Source organism: Colias philodice, chromosome 18, assembly GCF_061535455.1.
Source record: "Colias philodice isolate Cphi_HAF_F1 chromosome 18, ilColPhil1 Martin Lab GWU primary, whole genome shotgun sequence".
Taxonomy (NCBI): Eukaryota; Metazoa; Arthropoda; class Insecta; order Lepidoptera; family Pieridae; genus Colias; species Colias philodice.
Genome location: NC_143103.1, coordinates 9,783,030 through 9,800,201, shown reverse-complemented (window position 1 = coordinate 9,800,201; position 17,172 = coordinate 9,783,030). Strand labels below are relative to the sequence as shown.

Sequence of the window (17,172 nt, the reverse complement as noted above, 5' to 3'; positions counted from 1 at the left end):
CAATTAAAAAGAAAACAGACTAAAAATAAAAAAATATATTTATACAGGTATAAATACAGATATTAATACATATATTAATACGAAAATATAGACTATAATACACATACTTACATACATGCAAATACATAAATATATATACATAAGTAAATAAATAAATAAATAAATATATACATATATATATCTAAATATATGTCAAATATTATAGCTGATTAAAGAAATGGTCAAATATGAGTTTTTTAAATACGTTTAGTGATTGAGCGCGTCTTATGCTTATTGGAAGAGCATTCCACAAGAGTATAGCTTGCACATGAAACGAGTTATGGTAAAAATTGGTCTTGTGAGGTGGAATTTTTAAAAGTAAATTTTCAGAGCAGCGCAGATTAAAGTCGGTGCTCTCTCGAAATTGGAATTTTTCCTTTAGGTAGCCAGGAGTTTTAGGATTAAACAGGACACGGTATAGGAGTTGGAGAAGGTGGGTATTTCGACGCTGACGTATTGGTAGCCACTTGAGCTTTGTCCTGTATTGCGAGACGTGGTCATACTTGCGCAAGCCAAAAATGAAGCGTATGCAAACATTTTGGAGACGCTCAAGTTTGTCCAACTGGATTTCGGTCAGGTCGGGATAACAGACATCGGCATAATCGAGGATGGGAAGGAGGAGGGATTGTGCAAGAGAAGTTCTGGTTGAAATGGGTAAGAAGTTGCGAATTCTCATGAGTGAATGCGATGAGGCAAAGATTTTCTTGTTGAGCTCATTTATTTGCGGTTGCCATGATAGTGTTCGGTCAATAGTGATGCCTAAGCTTTTAATGCTATCACTGAATGGGATTATGGTACCGTCCACAGTAATAGGGGGTAAACTAGACCAGCCTACCCTTGATATGAATGAAGAGCTGCCGATAAGAATAGTTTTGGTCTTAGTAGGGTTTACTACCAAGCCATGAGATCTACTCCAATTCATGATCAAGGACAGGTCGTTATTTGTTGTTGCTATGGCAGACGGTAAATTTTCGAACGTGGACATTGTGTAGATCTGGAGATCATCTGCATACATGTGAGAGACGGAAGTAAGCGAAAGAGAGATAGAGTTGATAAATATAGAGAAGAGAAGAGGAGAGAGGACGCCACCTTGTGGAACGCCAGCAGTGATGTCAGACCAGCTAGAAAATACGTTGTCAATTTTAATCCTTTGCTGGCGTCCCAACAAGTAACTTTTGAACCATACAAATATTATTTTTATATTAATATTATTTTAATATTATTTTAATATAAGAGGTACCTAAAAGAGACTGATTATTCTTCTAAGTACAAATACCAATCCAAAGTATTAAAGACTCTTTAATAAAGAGAAAGATCTCAAAATACCAAAACTTAGTATTTAAAGTAACAATAACAATTACTGATTTGATTTAGATGACTGATTTTACTGAGAATTTAATTTGAAAAAATAATAAAAATTAAAATTGTTATTATTAATATTTTAAAAATATTATTTTTTTATTTTATATTAAATAAATTATTACAAAAAATTTAATATACTGTGTTTTCATTTCATGCCCTAATTACCTAAGGCAAAATAATAGGTAAAATGCACCAAAGTTCAGTATTTTTAGAAATTTCATACTTGACCACGTAAGTTTCGGTTTCGGTTTCGGTTTCGGCCGAAACTGAAGCCACGGCCGAACATTCGGTTTCGGTTTCGGTTTCGGCCTGGAAACCAGTTTCGGTCGGACACTACTATTTATCATCACGCTAAGACCAATAGGAGCAGAGCAATGTGGGGAAAACCGTGGGGCACAACTTGTTCATTATAATATGACAGCACTTTAATAATAGTTATAAGTGCAATATTTAAATTTAATACTTGGTACGGAATTGTGTAGGTAATAACAAATATAGCATATAGTTTCTAGTTCTTATATTCTGCCACTTATATTATTGTAAATTGATTCTTGGAAATCAATGAATAATTTGATGTGAAAATTAAAATAAACATTGCATAACATAATATTTTATTAGTATTCCGTATTTATTAAATTGTTACTATGTTAACTTAATTATACCTTTAAATAATTATACTTTAGAGTTTAGACAATGTTATTGCACTGCCAAAGAGTTGTTGATGTTTGATTGATTGCAAATTTTCAAAAAATATAAATTATTACAATTTATAATAACGAATTATTCACAAACCTAATAAATATCTAGGTGAATATTACCTTTTTAATAAGTGTACAGTAAAATAAATTTAAAGTAATTTAATTAGAATTTCCAAGGAAAAATTACACAACACTGAAGTACTAAATCGTTCGTGTTACTCCACATAAACCATTGTTTGTGTCACCAAAAAACCTACAACTTAATTCCTCTACCCGGCCTTCCAATATTTATAAATTCTCATTTCCCGGATTCGTATGCAATTTGCCCCGGACTTCTTAGAGTGAAACTTACGAGTTTCCCTTACCCTAAATAAAGTAAGAAAGGGACGGTGTTTTGAGCGAAAAACGAAAATTGACTCATATTTCGCTTCCCACTTTATTGGATTAATGGTGGGATGGATAATTTCTAACGGTTTAAACCCCCTTCGGATACTCTCTCTTTATTATACCGTATACGACCTATCTCGCCAACAGCGCAGAGAAGAATGCCGATATTCAAATAGAATTCTTTTTTCAAAATGTTGAATTTAAAAATGGAATCGTCCGGCCAGCAATAAGCAATGTTGTCGCCACAAAAGACATTAATATAATTCGTCATAATTATTTATCATTGTAATCCTTGACATTATTTTATGTACATGTATGTTAATTCGAAGCGAGTATCAATTTATTTCTCACCTATGCAACTTTATAAATCGAATGCATTATCATATAGCGGCATTACCATAAGAACTACCGGTTCTGTGCTTATTAAAAATTATTATGTAGTCGCTCGGGGAGACCGCAGAGGCTTTATAAATAAAACGTATCTTCGAAACACGAAACAATCAAACCCATCCAGCTTTGATCTCCGCGACTTTCCCATCATGACATCCATAATCATAAAGTACCAGGCGCACATAGCACACAAAGTACATAAATAAAGTATAAATTCTTTGCTTCCATTCCGGCGCGGTGCCTCTCAAAGCGGGCTACGTAACACAACACCGCCTAGGAATTCCGTGTTTCGCCATCTCTCCACGTCTATGATGTCCTGGTACTTCTATTAATATTAAATGTCACGTGAGTTATGTTCGTGTGTGAAACGGAGCGTGATTTTTGGAAAATGTATTAGAAATTTTGCCTCGAGAAAGGTGAGGAGCGTGTTGAGTCAGTTTTGTTCGGTGCCTTTTCCCTACTCATATTATTTACATGATAAACATGCGAACGGGTTTTTATTTATTTCGCTATCTCGCTAGTTTTGTGCTGTCTCTTCATTTGCATGACGTTTGACACTTAATCATGATCTATGAGCCTTTGCCTCTTGAAGTATTTTGTCCAAAATTATTACAGCCAATAAAAAAACATTTATATCTCAAAAAGCATTTTTCCATTCCATCTGTCTAGAAATATCAGTATTGTCTAAAAGATTTATCTCCAACCAAATCTGCGAGAATGCTCACCAAAAACTATTTTATCAAATTACAATGTAATACACGCCGCCGTCGCACGTAATACAGTTAATCATCAATCCGAGAAGATTGCTACAACTCCATAATGTTTCATACGTGTCGTAGCTCCCCAAGACATAATATTGAATAACGTCGCGTCCCAAATCCCACCTTGGGACTTTAAGCCCTTTCGGGGGGCTAAAAATAATTATAAGGCTGAGGTAATCCCGGGACTCCCTGCTGCTTCTCTGCCATTGTTTTTGCCTCAACTACGCGTTAGATGATGTAGAACAGCTGTTATGGATTTGGTTGATTAATTGGTTCGAGCAGGTGACGATTTTGAACGTTAGCTTCACAATTACTTGGAGATTAGTGGAACTTTAAGTTGGATATTGAAAGCACTTACTATTCGATCATGATTAGAAATATATAAATAAGTGTGTACAATATCAATGGCCACGAAATATAGGTACTCAACAAAATTCGATTTGTCTTACACTGTTTTATCTACCTATTCCTCCCACATTTCCTATCGTTGCTAAACAATTCAACGTTCAAACATTTCTGTTCTGAAACTAGTGTTACAAAATGCAAGAGTCTCGTTGCAGCAATGAAATTCAAACTTATTTGACATGCACACCGGTCAAGCCAACTTGACATGCACACCGGTCGCGGACAATCGGGTTGTTACAATATAGCACCGCGCTGAATATCAATGTGACCACGATCTGATATCGAGATAACTCTTTTCGGTATATTTTTGGTGTTTATTTGCGTCATGTTAGTTGGATTAAAGCGCATCACACACGGTGAAGATACTATAATATTTCCACACAAAATTTCGGGTCAATTGTAACAGGATGGCGGTTCTACAGGGGTCTTAGTACGCAATGACAAAAAGAAAAATGATGGCCAGAACGCTGATACCGGATACCTTAAGATACTGTAATATTTTATATTAGAGAATCTTAACATAAAATATTATAGTATCTTCACCGTGTGTGATGCGCTTTATTTGAAAACTCTTACAAATCGTGTTTACAAATATGGGTATGTAATGATAAAGAAAGAAAATACGTCTATTATGGACACATATTATAACTGAATAATTATAAATAAGTAGCAAGATTCAAAGATACCAAAATCGTCACCTTGCTTCATGACGTGACGGTATTGCCATTTTATTTTTTAAAGAAGTTTCACTTCAAAAATCAAATTCTTTCCTCCTCCTAAACGAACACTTATCAAAAGGATTGTCCATCAAGACATTAAAAAAGAACAACCCCACGTAAGCACGCGAATTAAAGATCGTAACATCGATTCCATTTGTAACATTTGAGGCAATCAGCGCAGTGTCGGTGGCTACAGGTCGCCGGCCACAATCCAATATTACCGACGTGACAGTCGATATAAAATGGACAACCGAATCTGAATTGCCGCCATTTTGACACCGTGTGGTCTCAGGAACAGCTGTTAATTAATCCATCAGTCCTCGGAATCACAGACACAATAGAAAATCTATTGTGTCGCGCCCCGATCGGGGCTTACGGTGGTCAATGGGTTAAGAAAGATATTCGACGTGTGAAGTTCATTGATGAGTGGTGGATTTTTGGCCTGGTTTTGTAATTACAAGTATGGACAAGGGATAAGAACTATAGATGAGTTATGTGTATTATTAATAGATGGTGTGTTTGGAATTACACAGGTGCAACTAGTTGGAGGAATATAGATCTAATTTTCGAATGGAAAGGCTTGAAGTACATCGTATCGACTTCAAATGTTTGCACGAAAATTTTGATAATCATAAATAACGCGAGTCAATACATTCCGCTTCGTGATTGATGATTTAAAAAACAAACATTAGCATAAGAAGTAACAGTGTCGAGTGTCGCGGAGTTGGGTGTAATTTCTGGAATGGCTCCGAGGGGGGCGGGGTGCGGGGCGCGAGGGGTAGGGGGTGCAATTTCATTACCGGTCCGGATCTGCGGCCATAAATCACCAAGCCCCGAAGAAGGCTCTGCCGTTCAGGTGACGTCTCCGCATTTCTGTTTTCCGAATACCAAAACGGAGTTTTAATTGGAAAGGAAGCGCTCTAAAATCGCGGATTTATTCCAATTCAGCTTCCGAACTCTAAAAATCTGTTCCGCTGTGCGAACTTTAAAAACTGACAATCGAATTAGGGAGCTTTTAGCCGCGCGTTTTTGTCCCGTCTCTGGCCATTACGGCGCTCCAAATTACTTATAATTGCTTCGTTTAGCGGTAAGTGCTTTCATTACGGGCTGGCGGTCGCTTCCCGCGGACGTGTCAACCTTCTAACATCTAGAATATATTAAGCAGAATACGCTGTTGTGCTATTTGGAAATAGTTTACGCGATCGTGTATAGATTTTTCCAGTCGTATGACATTTATCGATTTCACAGTCAAATAATGTTTCGATTTCAAACTTTATCGTTTTTTTTAAACTAGTCAGAGTAATTTTAGTTTTCAAATACACATTTATCGGAGATACAAAACAAATACTGTTTATTGAGTGTTTTATTTTAATAGTGTTGAGTGTCGAGGGAAATTTCACCTACAATATAACCATAATTTGCGTTTTTCAACATATTTTTCAAATAAAAAGCACTTACCGTTAAATGTTGAAAGAGCCACGCCCGGAGGATATTGGTGGCTACCTTCGGGAAGATCCCCCGTTTCTTCTGGTTCTTCTTCCCGTTCGTGTCGTCGTCTTCCTCTCCCGTTCCCTCCCCGGAACCGATACTCGCGTTGCTTGCATCCCCTGTAACAAATATAATATTAATTTAAATTATAGTATTAAAGATTTCATTTTTTTATCTACACACATCCGTAGAAGTCCCTTGTTTTTGATAAGTTCATATGTACCTAAGATATGGTAAATAAATGAGTTTTATTTTCACGCGGCATAAAATATATTGAGTCTTTATATAATAATGATAGCATAAGAAGACTAAAAAGCCGTCTAACTTCAATCTTGTTTTATATTATTTTAAACACTAGCGTAGGTTTCTTATCAGCTATCTCTAATGTCTATGGCCATATTAACGTTCTGAAGCCTATCTGACCGTACAGACGCTCTCATCCGAATGATTCACAGACGATAATTGCGACTGCTTTTTCACCGAGATACAATCGAAAACAAATCGTTTCCATTTGCAAGTTATCCAGGCAGATTCAATTAACATTAAAAATAGGAACAGCATCAGATAATACATCATCCACGTATCCGTTGAGAACAAGACAGTCGCGACAAATTTCAGCGTAGCTCATTAAAATAATGTGTTAATCGTAACGTTAGGAGCGACGGAGATATTTCGACGTTCTTATCAGCTGTGCGTCTGGCATATTAATTAGAAACGCCAACTAGTATTTATTTAATCACCTGCCACACCGCTGATTCCTATCTTGCGTATATACACTTAATTAATTCTTGGTGCGTCGCGCTGTACGTGTCTAGTTCGCTATTTGTTGCAGATTCTCTTGTTTTCCGCGTTTCGCTTATAATATATCTATCAAGTGCCTTCGAAGTGGCACGAGAGCATATTTTTCCCGTATTAAAGATATCACGTTACACGTAGATGAGCGCGATAGTATTGGGGTATCATGAAGTAACGTGTTTGTGACAATAGAAATAGCTTGTTTATTCAGACATAAAGACGAAAGCGACGCTAGAGCACAATACAAAGATACGTTTGTTTTTCTGAATAATTAATGTGAATTTCACTTCGGGAATGTACGGAGAACAAAAGCACACGATAAACAAATTAGCGTGCACTGAGCTACATCAAATATTCATTGGAAGAAGAACAAATCGAATCAGCGAGCGGGTGTGAGCTCCGTCTTACTCCTGCACTCCTTGTACTCCGATGTTAATAAATAAAAAAATCCAAAAGCAGCACGTTCCAATTGTTTCTGCTTGTTTGCCTTATTTGGACGATTTTATTGTCCTTTTTCCTTTAAACAAGCGACTTAAATTGTTAGAACAGTTTTTCTTTCCGTACGTTTCTATATTTCATTGAATCGGATGTTCGGTGAACGTGAGCAATTGGTGTTTTGTTTTGTTTTATTGACTACCTTGTAGCCTCATAAATGGTTAGGTCTGGGATTGAGGTATTATTATCTATTGGACATTGACAGCTTGATGAAAACAAACGAATAGCATGTTTGTGACGAAGATCCAATCATAATTACAACATTAAAGTAGTTCAATTTCATTGAAAATAAATTTTCTAGACACATTACTAGAATGTCATTAGAGAACGTATTATAACAGAGTTCTACAAGGTTCATATCCAGGACCGGTATTATAAAATATCTTCAACATTAGAAAAATGCGAAAGGGCCATTATATTACTGACAATGATGAAACGTATCGAGTGTCTGCATATCGCGACCGGTGGCATTGTGATGGTAATGGGGGCAAAGTAATAAAATTACTCTTACGCCATTACACAACACCCTCTAGTTGCATTACGTGTACAGGGTGGAGCAATAAAACGTTTTGTTCAAAACTTTATTGTCACTGTAAATGTTTTGTTTTATAGATTTATTAACGCTGTTTTATAGGGTTTTAATTAATAGAATCAGTCGTAACTTGTAAGCTTTGATTTCAATATAACAAAAAATCATAATCAAAAGAATATGTTTTAAGAATAGACAATATGTTGCAGGAATTGTTTAAAAGTTAAGTATAACACTATACAAGTTTTACTTCAAATTACTATATATTATGTAGTTTTTCGAGGTTGTCAATATCACTATTTAAACTGTAATAACGTCACTGTTCTAATGAGTTCAATAATTTCTGAATGAGACGCATATGTGAATGATAATAAATGGATATGTATGTTAGTAATGATGTTGCTTGCTACGAAAAACAATAACTGTAAAATAGAAACCATTCACCCTGTACCACTAGCGTGCAAAATCAGAGTGCAGTTGCATTATGCGAATGTAATCCCCTAATTCATCTTAACACACACACACACACACACAACACCCCCAAATATATGCGTGTGAAAAGTCAAGAGATATTAACTTAATGATAATGCTGGGTTGCATTGTTTCGTATTATGGAATTTGCATTTTATTTTGGCGGTTTGAATCGGCTGTGTTATCACAGATAGGAGGAACTTTTTGATGGTTAAATATGCAAAATATTACTTAATTTTTGTATAATTTGAAGGAACACGATGGTGATTTGAAAGATTTAAGCATACAAAGGGACATAGGGACAGAGAAAGCTACTTTGTTTTATACTATGTAGTGATGATGTATAGAAGTAAAGACTATAAGAATTTTAGTTTGCAGGAATTGATTTATAGTCAGAAATACAAATTACGAAAACTGTCAATAGAGAACTGCTAATAAATGTTGTAGCGAAGTGAAGAATACAATTCAAATCGATATTTTAGCTTCAAAACATTTTTTTTTTCACAATAAGTTTGAAAATCGTGTTTTTCTATGAAACATAACATGGAAATATTCACAACTAGCAAGTTTCAACTAAAACAGCTCATTAGTGTTAATCCTGCGGTGTCTCGTGGCGTTTGTAAGCCGATTGCCGCAACCCGACACCGAATCCGCGACCCCTGTGCGAGAGCACGCCACCACTGCACTGGGGTGAGGGTTGGCAATTTTGGTGGTTTTTTTGAAGTAAGAACTTAAAATATTTTGTGCATTTGTTGTAATATTTGATAACTTGAAAATTTACGTGTAAATTTAGCATGTTTTATTATGGCCAAATACAGAATTTTCCATATAACCATACTTGAAGAAGTTACAATTATAGAGTATACAGTTTACAACTTTAGTCGTCGTTTTAAATCTTAAGTGAACTTTCCCGAAATTAGTAACAACTCTTTTATCACAATAAAGTGTACGCAAAAATGTCAAAGTAATAACAGCTCAATACAATTCCAAATAGTGATGTCCAATTTTTATCGAGCACTTTGCGAACCCAAGACCCCGCGTGTCATTGACACCACTGGTGTTCCTGCGAGATTTATCGCGTCCAACATTAGTGCAGGGCTATCGAGTTACGCCAATCAACTGAAAGCACGCGCCGCTAGTGATGGGACGACGTGGGAAATGTCGATAATATGGTGTTTGTTTACAAACATTGCGATTAAGTTTTTCAATTTTATTGAAACGTTGTGAAACATTTTAGATAGAAAAATATGCTGAGCATAGTGGACTTACAGAACCGTGTAAATTCATCATAGAGATAAGTTTAGTGACTTGTGATTCAAACAATTATTTAAAACAACAGACGTTTTATAAGTTCGTATAATTGTTATCGAATTTACGATAAAAGTCTATTATAGCTATATTTTTATCTGTAATCTTTCTTCATCCGTCCAGTAATATAATTCATAAAGCATTTATCTAATGAATTTAGTTTTTTTATTATTTTCAGTCACACTTTTTAATCCTCAACTCTTTATTCAACGCAAAAGTGTTTGAATCACGCACAAATTATCGACAACGCATGCATTGCGCAACCCTCCCACCGCGGTGTGGTAATGCCCAATTTGATGGATTGGCTTCTTTGCAGGCACTATTTGCAAACACCCTTATCTGGACGACGGAGGGGCAAGGGCGGGGGCTAATTAAAATTGGCACCCGAAACGGGAGACTTATCACCAAGATCTGTTGAATCGAATATAGTCTTTATTTCGAGTATGTTAAGGTATGATTTCCTGTGAATAAAACTATTGAGGGTATTTGCTAGCTTTTGTAAGCTTATTGGGTGACGTAATGACGGCCAAGGGTGTGACGGGAATGCGTGTTCTTATTGGAAATCTGGTGCGGATCGGTAATTTTAATGTTTTGTTTGCATCTTTGTAACGGTGTTATTTACGCTTTTAATTTATTTAATCGTTTCTAAAATATTTTGATACTTAAATTAAAGTAATTATTAAATCCTTTAGCGGTTCTAGTGCTTTCAGTCTTTGTTGTTTTTTTCAATTTTTTTTAACTAGGTACATATTTTCTAACCCAGGCGGAGACAATAGGTACTTCAACATTATTAAAATCCGTTCACCCGTTCTTGATTTTAAAGTTGTTATACTAGCACTTTCATTCATACCGATTTCTTCAATTCATGGCTCGCTTTCCTGTATTTTCACAGTCATCGATATTTTAACATTTTTGTTAATACATATAATTAATGTTAATGGTAACATCCCTATAATGCTCTTCAGTAATTATCTAGAGTGATTATTGCGACCTATAAAACACCACGTAAGCTTAATTACTAACGCTGTCAAATATTAATTTGACGTTTTAGCCAAATAGCTTGCTGTGGCTCAGTGGTTGGCTCAGCATAATGTTAGAGGGTCGTGAAGTTATTCTTTAATTGAGGTATATACAAAAAAAAATTGATTGCTACTTTCAGTGCCATCCTACTTGTTTGTGAGGATGGATGTATGTATGTATGCTTGTTACTCTTTCACGCAAATACTACTGAACCGATTACAATGAAATTTATCAGACATATAGAGGGTAACTTGGATTAACACATAGGATAGGTTTTATCTCGGAAATCGCACGTGACCGGGAACTATGCGGGTTTTTCTTTGAAAACGCGGGTGAAGCCGCGGGCGGAAAACTAGTTAGTTATAAAAGAATATTTAATTTTCTATTTTTGAGCTCGATTTTTAAATTTATGAATCATAAAAAGACTTGCAATTTTATCATGTAAGTCAAAACTTACAAAAACAAGGTTACAGGGAAATAAATTCACGCGTTATCTAATCAGCAAACACCTCTTGAGATAAAATCAAATAAAAAGTACATTTCGCATTTAATACGATAATGAACGCTTATCATTCGAATATCTAGAACGGCTAAGCTCGTAAAGATGTGGACGTATTACGTGCTGATAACATCTTTTATCTGTAACCGAAATTGTATTTAACGTTGATGATTAAGCAATTTGGATTTTAACTGTCTGCCATCTTTGGTTAAAATCTGTAAGTGGAAATTTAATAATTGACTGTTCTAATAAACAGACAAACCTACACACGAATTGTAACTTTTTTATGTTACAGATGGTGTGTAGATTTTTCTGTTGACAACTTGAAATTATTTTCAACTATAGGTATTGTAAAAACAATGTGTGGCAGTGTGGCAACATATAATAAAATATCGTTTCACACACTTTACAGCAAGCGTGGTCAGTCTCCCCGTGACCGTCATAGTTTCTAAGGGCCGATTTTTCAATCCTTGGTTAAAATTTATCCGTCCAATAAAGTATACCACGACCATTTTAAAATGTCACCTGTAAACTGTCATATACGGACAATTAGAATACATTTTTGAAATGGTAGTTTAATACGTTATTCGATGAATAAGTTTTAACCAAGGATTGAAAAATCAGCCCTAAATGAAATAATAATCGCGTTAAATGAAACACGAGAAAATACTACCTATCAAACTGAAACATTTATATATTCAATTAGACTTTTCTAGATGCACTTTTGAATCGTCCATCGTTACCATTTAGCACCGATTCGGAAATCATTTTCTACAGAGAAGAACCGAAAAAAACTCCACAGTTAAGTGTAAGTAAGTAAGCCAAAGTACATGATATCAAATCTTTCTTTCTTACACAATTTAACCATCCTTAAAACCTTTATACATCTACCATTTGAATAAACCTTCAAACAGCAGAACATTTAATGGATCATAAAGCCACCCCATAACTCGGCTATCTGTGCGTCTTAATTGGCCGTTCCGCCAGAAATCCTCTATTGCTGATATTAAACTAATTTTCAATGTCTTGTAATCGTCCGTGAGGAGTCTGTTTTATTGGTATATAATTGTTAATCTTATGTTGCGTTGGAGTTTTCTGAATTGTATGGTTCTGCTTTCGTAAGTACGTTACGTTAGGCATAATAACAACGAGTGTTTTGCAACACTGAGAAAGGTAGTTAAAGATTTTTTTTTTTTTTTAACGTGGCAAGAGGCTCATTTTAGTTAGGTAAGGAAATTTAACAGCAGTGTGTAAAATCAAGATATGTATTTATTTTCCTAGAACAATTGTTTCTTTATTTATTTAAATAATTATTTTCCTTAAATGTCAATGTGCATCATTTAGTATCTACAAAAGACTGACGTTCAGCAAGGCCTAAAAATGCATTTACAACTTATTTTCAAAACAATCTTTATATCCAGTCCCAGGTCCCTCTAACCCCCACGCCGTTTAGCACATAACGGGGTCGAAACGACCCCCGGAATGCGGCTTTTCATCCGCACATTGATTTCAATTTGAATTTTAATTGCGGAATATTACAAAATTACATTACTTTATATGCACCCCGGGCACTGATTTTTGCATATTTTTAACCCTGTTTTGCTGATAATAGTGCATATTTTAGCGAAGGGTGTTCGGGTGACTAGATTTGATTAATTCATATTTAAGTAAGATTAGAAATCGAATTTAGGTGTTAATAGCGTAAAATTCTGATTAGATTAAGATATTGGTAGTAATTGGTGAGTAGGAATTTCTTGTAGGCAATAAAAAGTATAGAAGAGAAGACAAGGTTATATAATAAGCAAGATATAAGCTATTTATATATATCTACTAGCGGTCCGCCCCGGCTTCGCCCGTGGTACATATGAAAAATAGATGTTGGCCGATTCTCAGACTTACCCGATATGCACAGAAAATTTCATGAGAATCGGTCCACCCGTTTCGGAGGAGTATGCAGACTAACATTGTGACACGAGAATTTTATATATAAGATTTATTATGTATGTTTTTAAGGATTGGTTACTTTACTCAATAACATTTGAATTCTAATCGCGAGAGATAAGTTTTAATCTCATATAACGGTCTTGAGTAAATTGTATTTTTTCACTCAAACGTGTTCAAGTATTTGCCATTTATGTATATTGTAAGATAATACTGTAATAATGTTAATTAATGTTTAATGCAATTCAAATAATGTTTGTGTAATTAAATTAATTATGCGCGAGTATTTGCAAAATTCATGGCGATATTAAATGGGTTTAAAAGCTTTTTGATTTGTTTGTTATCTTAATAGAATTACTGGAACATCTTGAAATGTATTTTGAGAATATTTTTTCATGTTATAGTTATTGAACTGCGATTTTGTATAGGTAATTTAATTTAGGGACTGTTTGTGTAGCAGAGTTCATGCAAATACTTTAAAAAAATTAGCATATGAATAAAAAAACATGTGTCAGAAGTGAAATTACTTTGGCAGGATTCAAAGGTAACAAAATAGTTGCCTAACTCCATGACGTGACGGTATTGCCATGACGCAACAATGAAAATTTGCTCTCAACGCGCCTAAAGAAGTTTCACTTCAAAAACAAACATACGGTAATATAATTTCTTATCAATAGTTTTTTTCGTAAAAAGTGAGCCATATTTTACAGATGCCAAAAGAAAACAATACTTCAATCTCAAACACATCCTTTAAATCACAATTCCGGCTCAAATCCCGACATAGCGACACTGTGATTAAAAGCTATAAGGGTCGTTTTGATACCCATTTGACATATAATTAAAATGCAAATTTTTCTAATACGACCCATTTCGCCCAGTCGCCTCCCGTTAAGAGACGGTTAGCGCCGGCAGCGGGGGGTTAGCCGTTTATGATATTAAGATTTTGTATTCGTAATTGATGTGAAAAATTGGTATTTCAGGATTTTTTTGTGATTAGTAATTTAGTATAACTACCTACTACTAATGATTGTAATAGTTTAGGATTTAGTTTTTGATATGGTAGGAATTGTTCAATTTCTAAAATGAAATGAATTAAATAACAAAAAATAAGTTAAATCTCAGTAAATCTGAGAAACAGAATAAATGCATGCAAATAATATGATTACTAAGTTAATATGATAACTATTTAGTTATTTACAACAAAATATTCAAAGATTTATAGGCAACACAAAATGAATATTTTTGTAGATAGCCTTTATCTCCAGGTTTGTGTTTCACTTTAACTGAATTAAGTAACTCAAACTCAAACATTTATTTATTCAATTAGACTTCTTCGAGAAGCACTTTTGAAACGTCATTACATATTTTTAACATTTACCACCGATTCGGAAAGCAGTATCTACGGAGAAGAACTGGCAAGAAACTCCATAGTTGCTCTTATCCATCAATCATCCATCTATCCATATATTCCTACGTACTATTTCACTAATTCCCAACATTACGATTAACATTTGAACTCGGGTTAATCATATATAAGTATAAAATTGTAAATCCCAACGCAGGGCTCAAGCCAAGCTCGTTAAGGTCTATAAAATTTTATGCATTGACTGCGGGGGGCGAGCGATACGAGAAATCTTCGAATTACCTGTTGATTTATTTTAAATAATTCGAAAAACTTTCGATTTTGTCGTATTTTTAAAGGCCCTTTGTCCAGCGGTTTCATTTGGCTTGTCAATTTTGGAACGGATTACGGTTAAATTCGATTAAGTTGAATATTTTTGCAACAAATTTACAATGGAGAGACTTTGTAATGCCTTTTTGTATTCCAAATGATACTAGTTTATGAAATAGTAATATTGTTGTGATAACAAGAAGCATCATCTTGTTTACAAAGTCTTTGCATTGTTATTGTACATTTCATATTTCTTATATACCGCTTCAACTGCAATTATGCTTTTTTCATACGTACTTATGTTTCCCATACATACATACACAATACTTAGCTATCATAATTATAATTATAATCCATACACATAAAACGGTACGTAAAAAAAGGCATGCCAATCGCCCGCAGAGCCTCCTACGCCTAGTAGCATTAACCGGTCATACCAGGCGAGCAGTAATCCGAGGCACTGTGTGCGGCCTGTATTTATGAACACCGGCATCTCATGCGACCCTGGTACACGCTCGTAACATTATACCTACTTGTTGTGTGATTAATCCACTGTTTGTCCGTTTGTGCGTCGGGCCTCATATTTCAATCCGATAAAAATAACCTCTCCCTCACTGTGACGGCTTATAAAAATTTCTTGGGAAATTCACGCGTCTCATAATAATATGGCGATTTTATTCAAAATAAAATTTCTCACGGCAATACCCATATTGGCTTGTAAAAAAAAGTAAAAATACACCAGTGTCATCGGCCTTTGATCGCTCGATATGTGTACGCCGAATCGATACAATCAATTTGTTTTTATTTTTTGGATTGCATACAAAGATTTTTAATTACGGCAACCCAGAGACAAATCAGTCAAGGTTAATGATGTTTCAACATTAAATACATTCCTTCGATAATCCATACCATAGTTTTTAAGATAAAATCATAACGTATAAAATAAACAGTAAAGTTCAGACAGTAATTAATTTAAACCAAAATATATCATTTATATGGTCAACTTCTAGAATAATTAAAATTACGAATGCGACGGACAATTTTAAAAACAAAATTTCCCTCCATTTGATATGTCAAAGTCATTTGACAACTATAATGACATCCACATCGTAATTGCCAGTATTAAAAAAACATGTTAATTAGTCTATCTGTATATAGCGAGGCATGCATGTTGTAACCAAGTTAGGATAATTAAAGTAAAAACTATGCGTAAGGTGTTTAATGACACTTTTTGCTATAAATTCAAATTAGGGTTAATTAATGCAATTAAAAAATATAAGCTCAAATGAGAAAAACAATGTAGGAATTCGAATAAAAATAAGGGCCGAGTAATTATGTGATAGAGAGCTTCCTGAGTTGAATACTTAATAACGAAACAATTAGGCTAAAGTTCTAGTTGTTAGTAATTTTAATTAGTAATTTATCGATGAATAATTTTTACCACTTTTTTGCCCTACAATTAAAATGATATCTATGTATGTACTAGTTATTCACAAATATTCTAAAACGTATCCTTTCTGTTTATGGAAATTCTTATTTCAATCAATCTTTTCGACATAACAAGTTTCTACTCTTAGAATAGTAAGCCAAATCTATGCTTTATTTCATTTAAAACTCCTCAATTTTATACATAATTTGATACATATTGCAAACTATCGAAAGCTTCGACATTACACTATTTGCCCCTAAAAAAATCTGCCATACCTATTTGAAGTAAAGCTTTGACATTACTACTGTGTTACTACTTGCCCCAAAAAGCAACAAAATCTGCCCCAAACCAGTTTGAAGCAGTTCCGGCAAATACTATATTTATATTACTAGCTGGTTCTTACTCCTAATTGTTATTTGTAATGTGATTGAGCTAACGTTACTTGAATACTAAGAGGCGTTATTAAAACAATTATAGTGTCGTAAATCTTTTGTGTGCTGTGCATTTTTATGGCTGTCTAGATTTCAAAGAGCTAACGGATTAAGCCGGAACATTTCATAGTGTAGTGCTTTTTCCTTGTAATAAGCATAGTAAAAAACCTATTAACAAATAGTACAAAAAGAGAGAATGGTCTTACCTAAGTGAAATCAATTTTTGATCTCCCAACTGTTTTGGTGCAACTGACAATCAAACATGTAAACAATTTCTTCTCTTCGTTATATTGAAATATAATAGCAAATATTATTTCAGTAGTTGTATTATGT

General features: G+C 34.4%; 1 protein-coding gene across 5 annotated transcripts in view; it reads right to left on the bottom strand.

The window, feature by feature from the left end:
• The window catches only part of hth (Meis homeobox homothorax), a 242,504-nt gene that overhangs the window by 87,280 nt on the left and 138,052 nt on the right, over window positions 1-17,172 (bottom strand). For all 5 annotated transcript variants that reach the window (XM_089706240.1, XM_089706242.1, XM_089706241.1 and 2 more), the window contains exon 10: window positions 6,220-6,368. In XM_089706240.1, coding sequence (XP_089562366.1) covers window positions 6,220-6,368 — 149 coding nt within the window. The remainder of the gene's footprint in view (window positions 1-6,219; window positions 6,369-17,172) is intronic.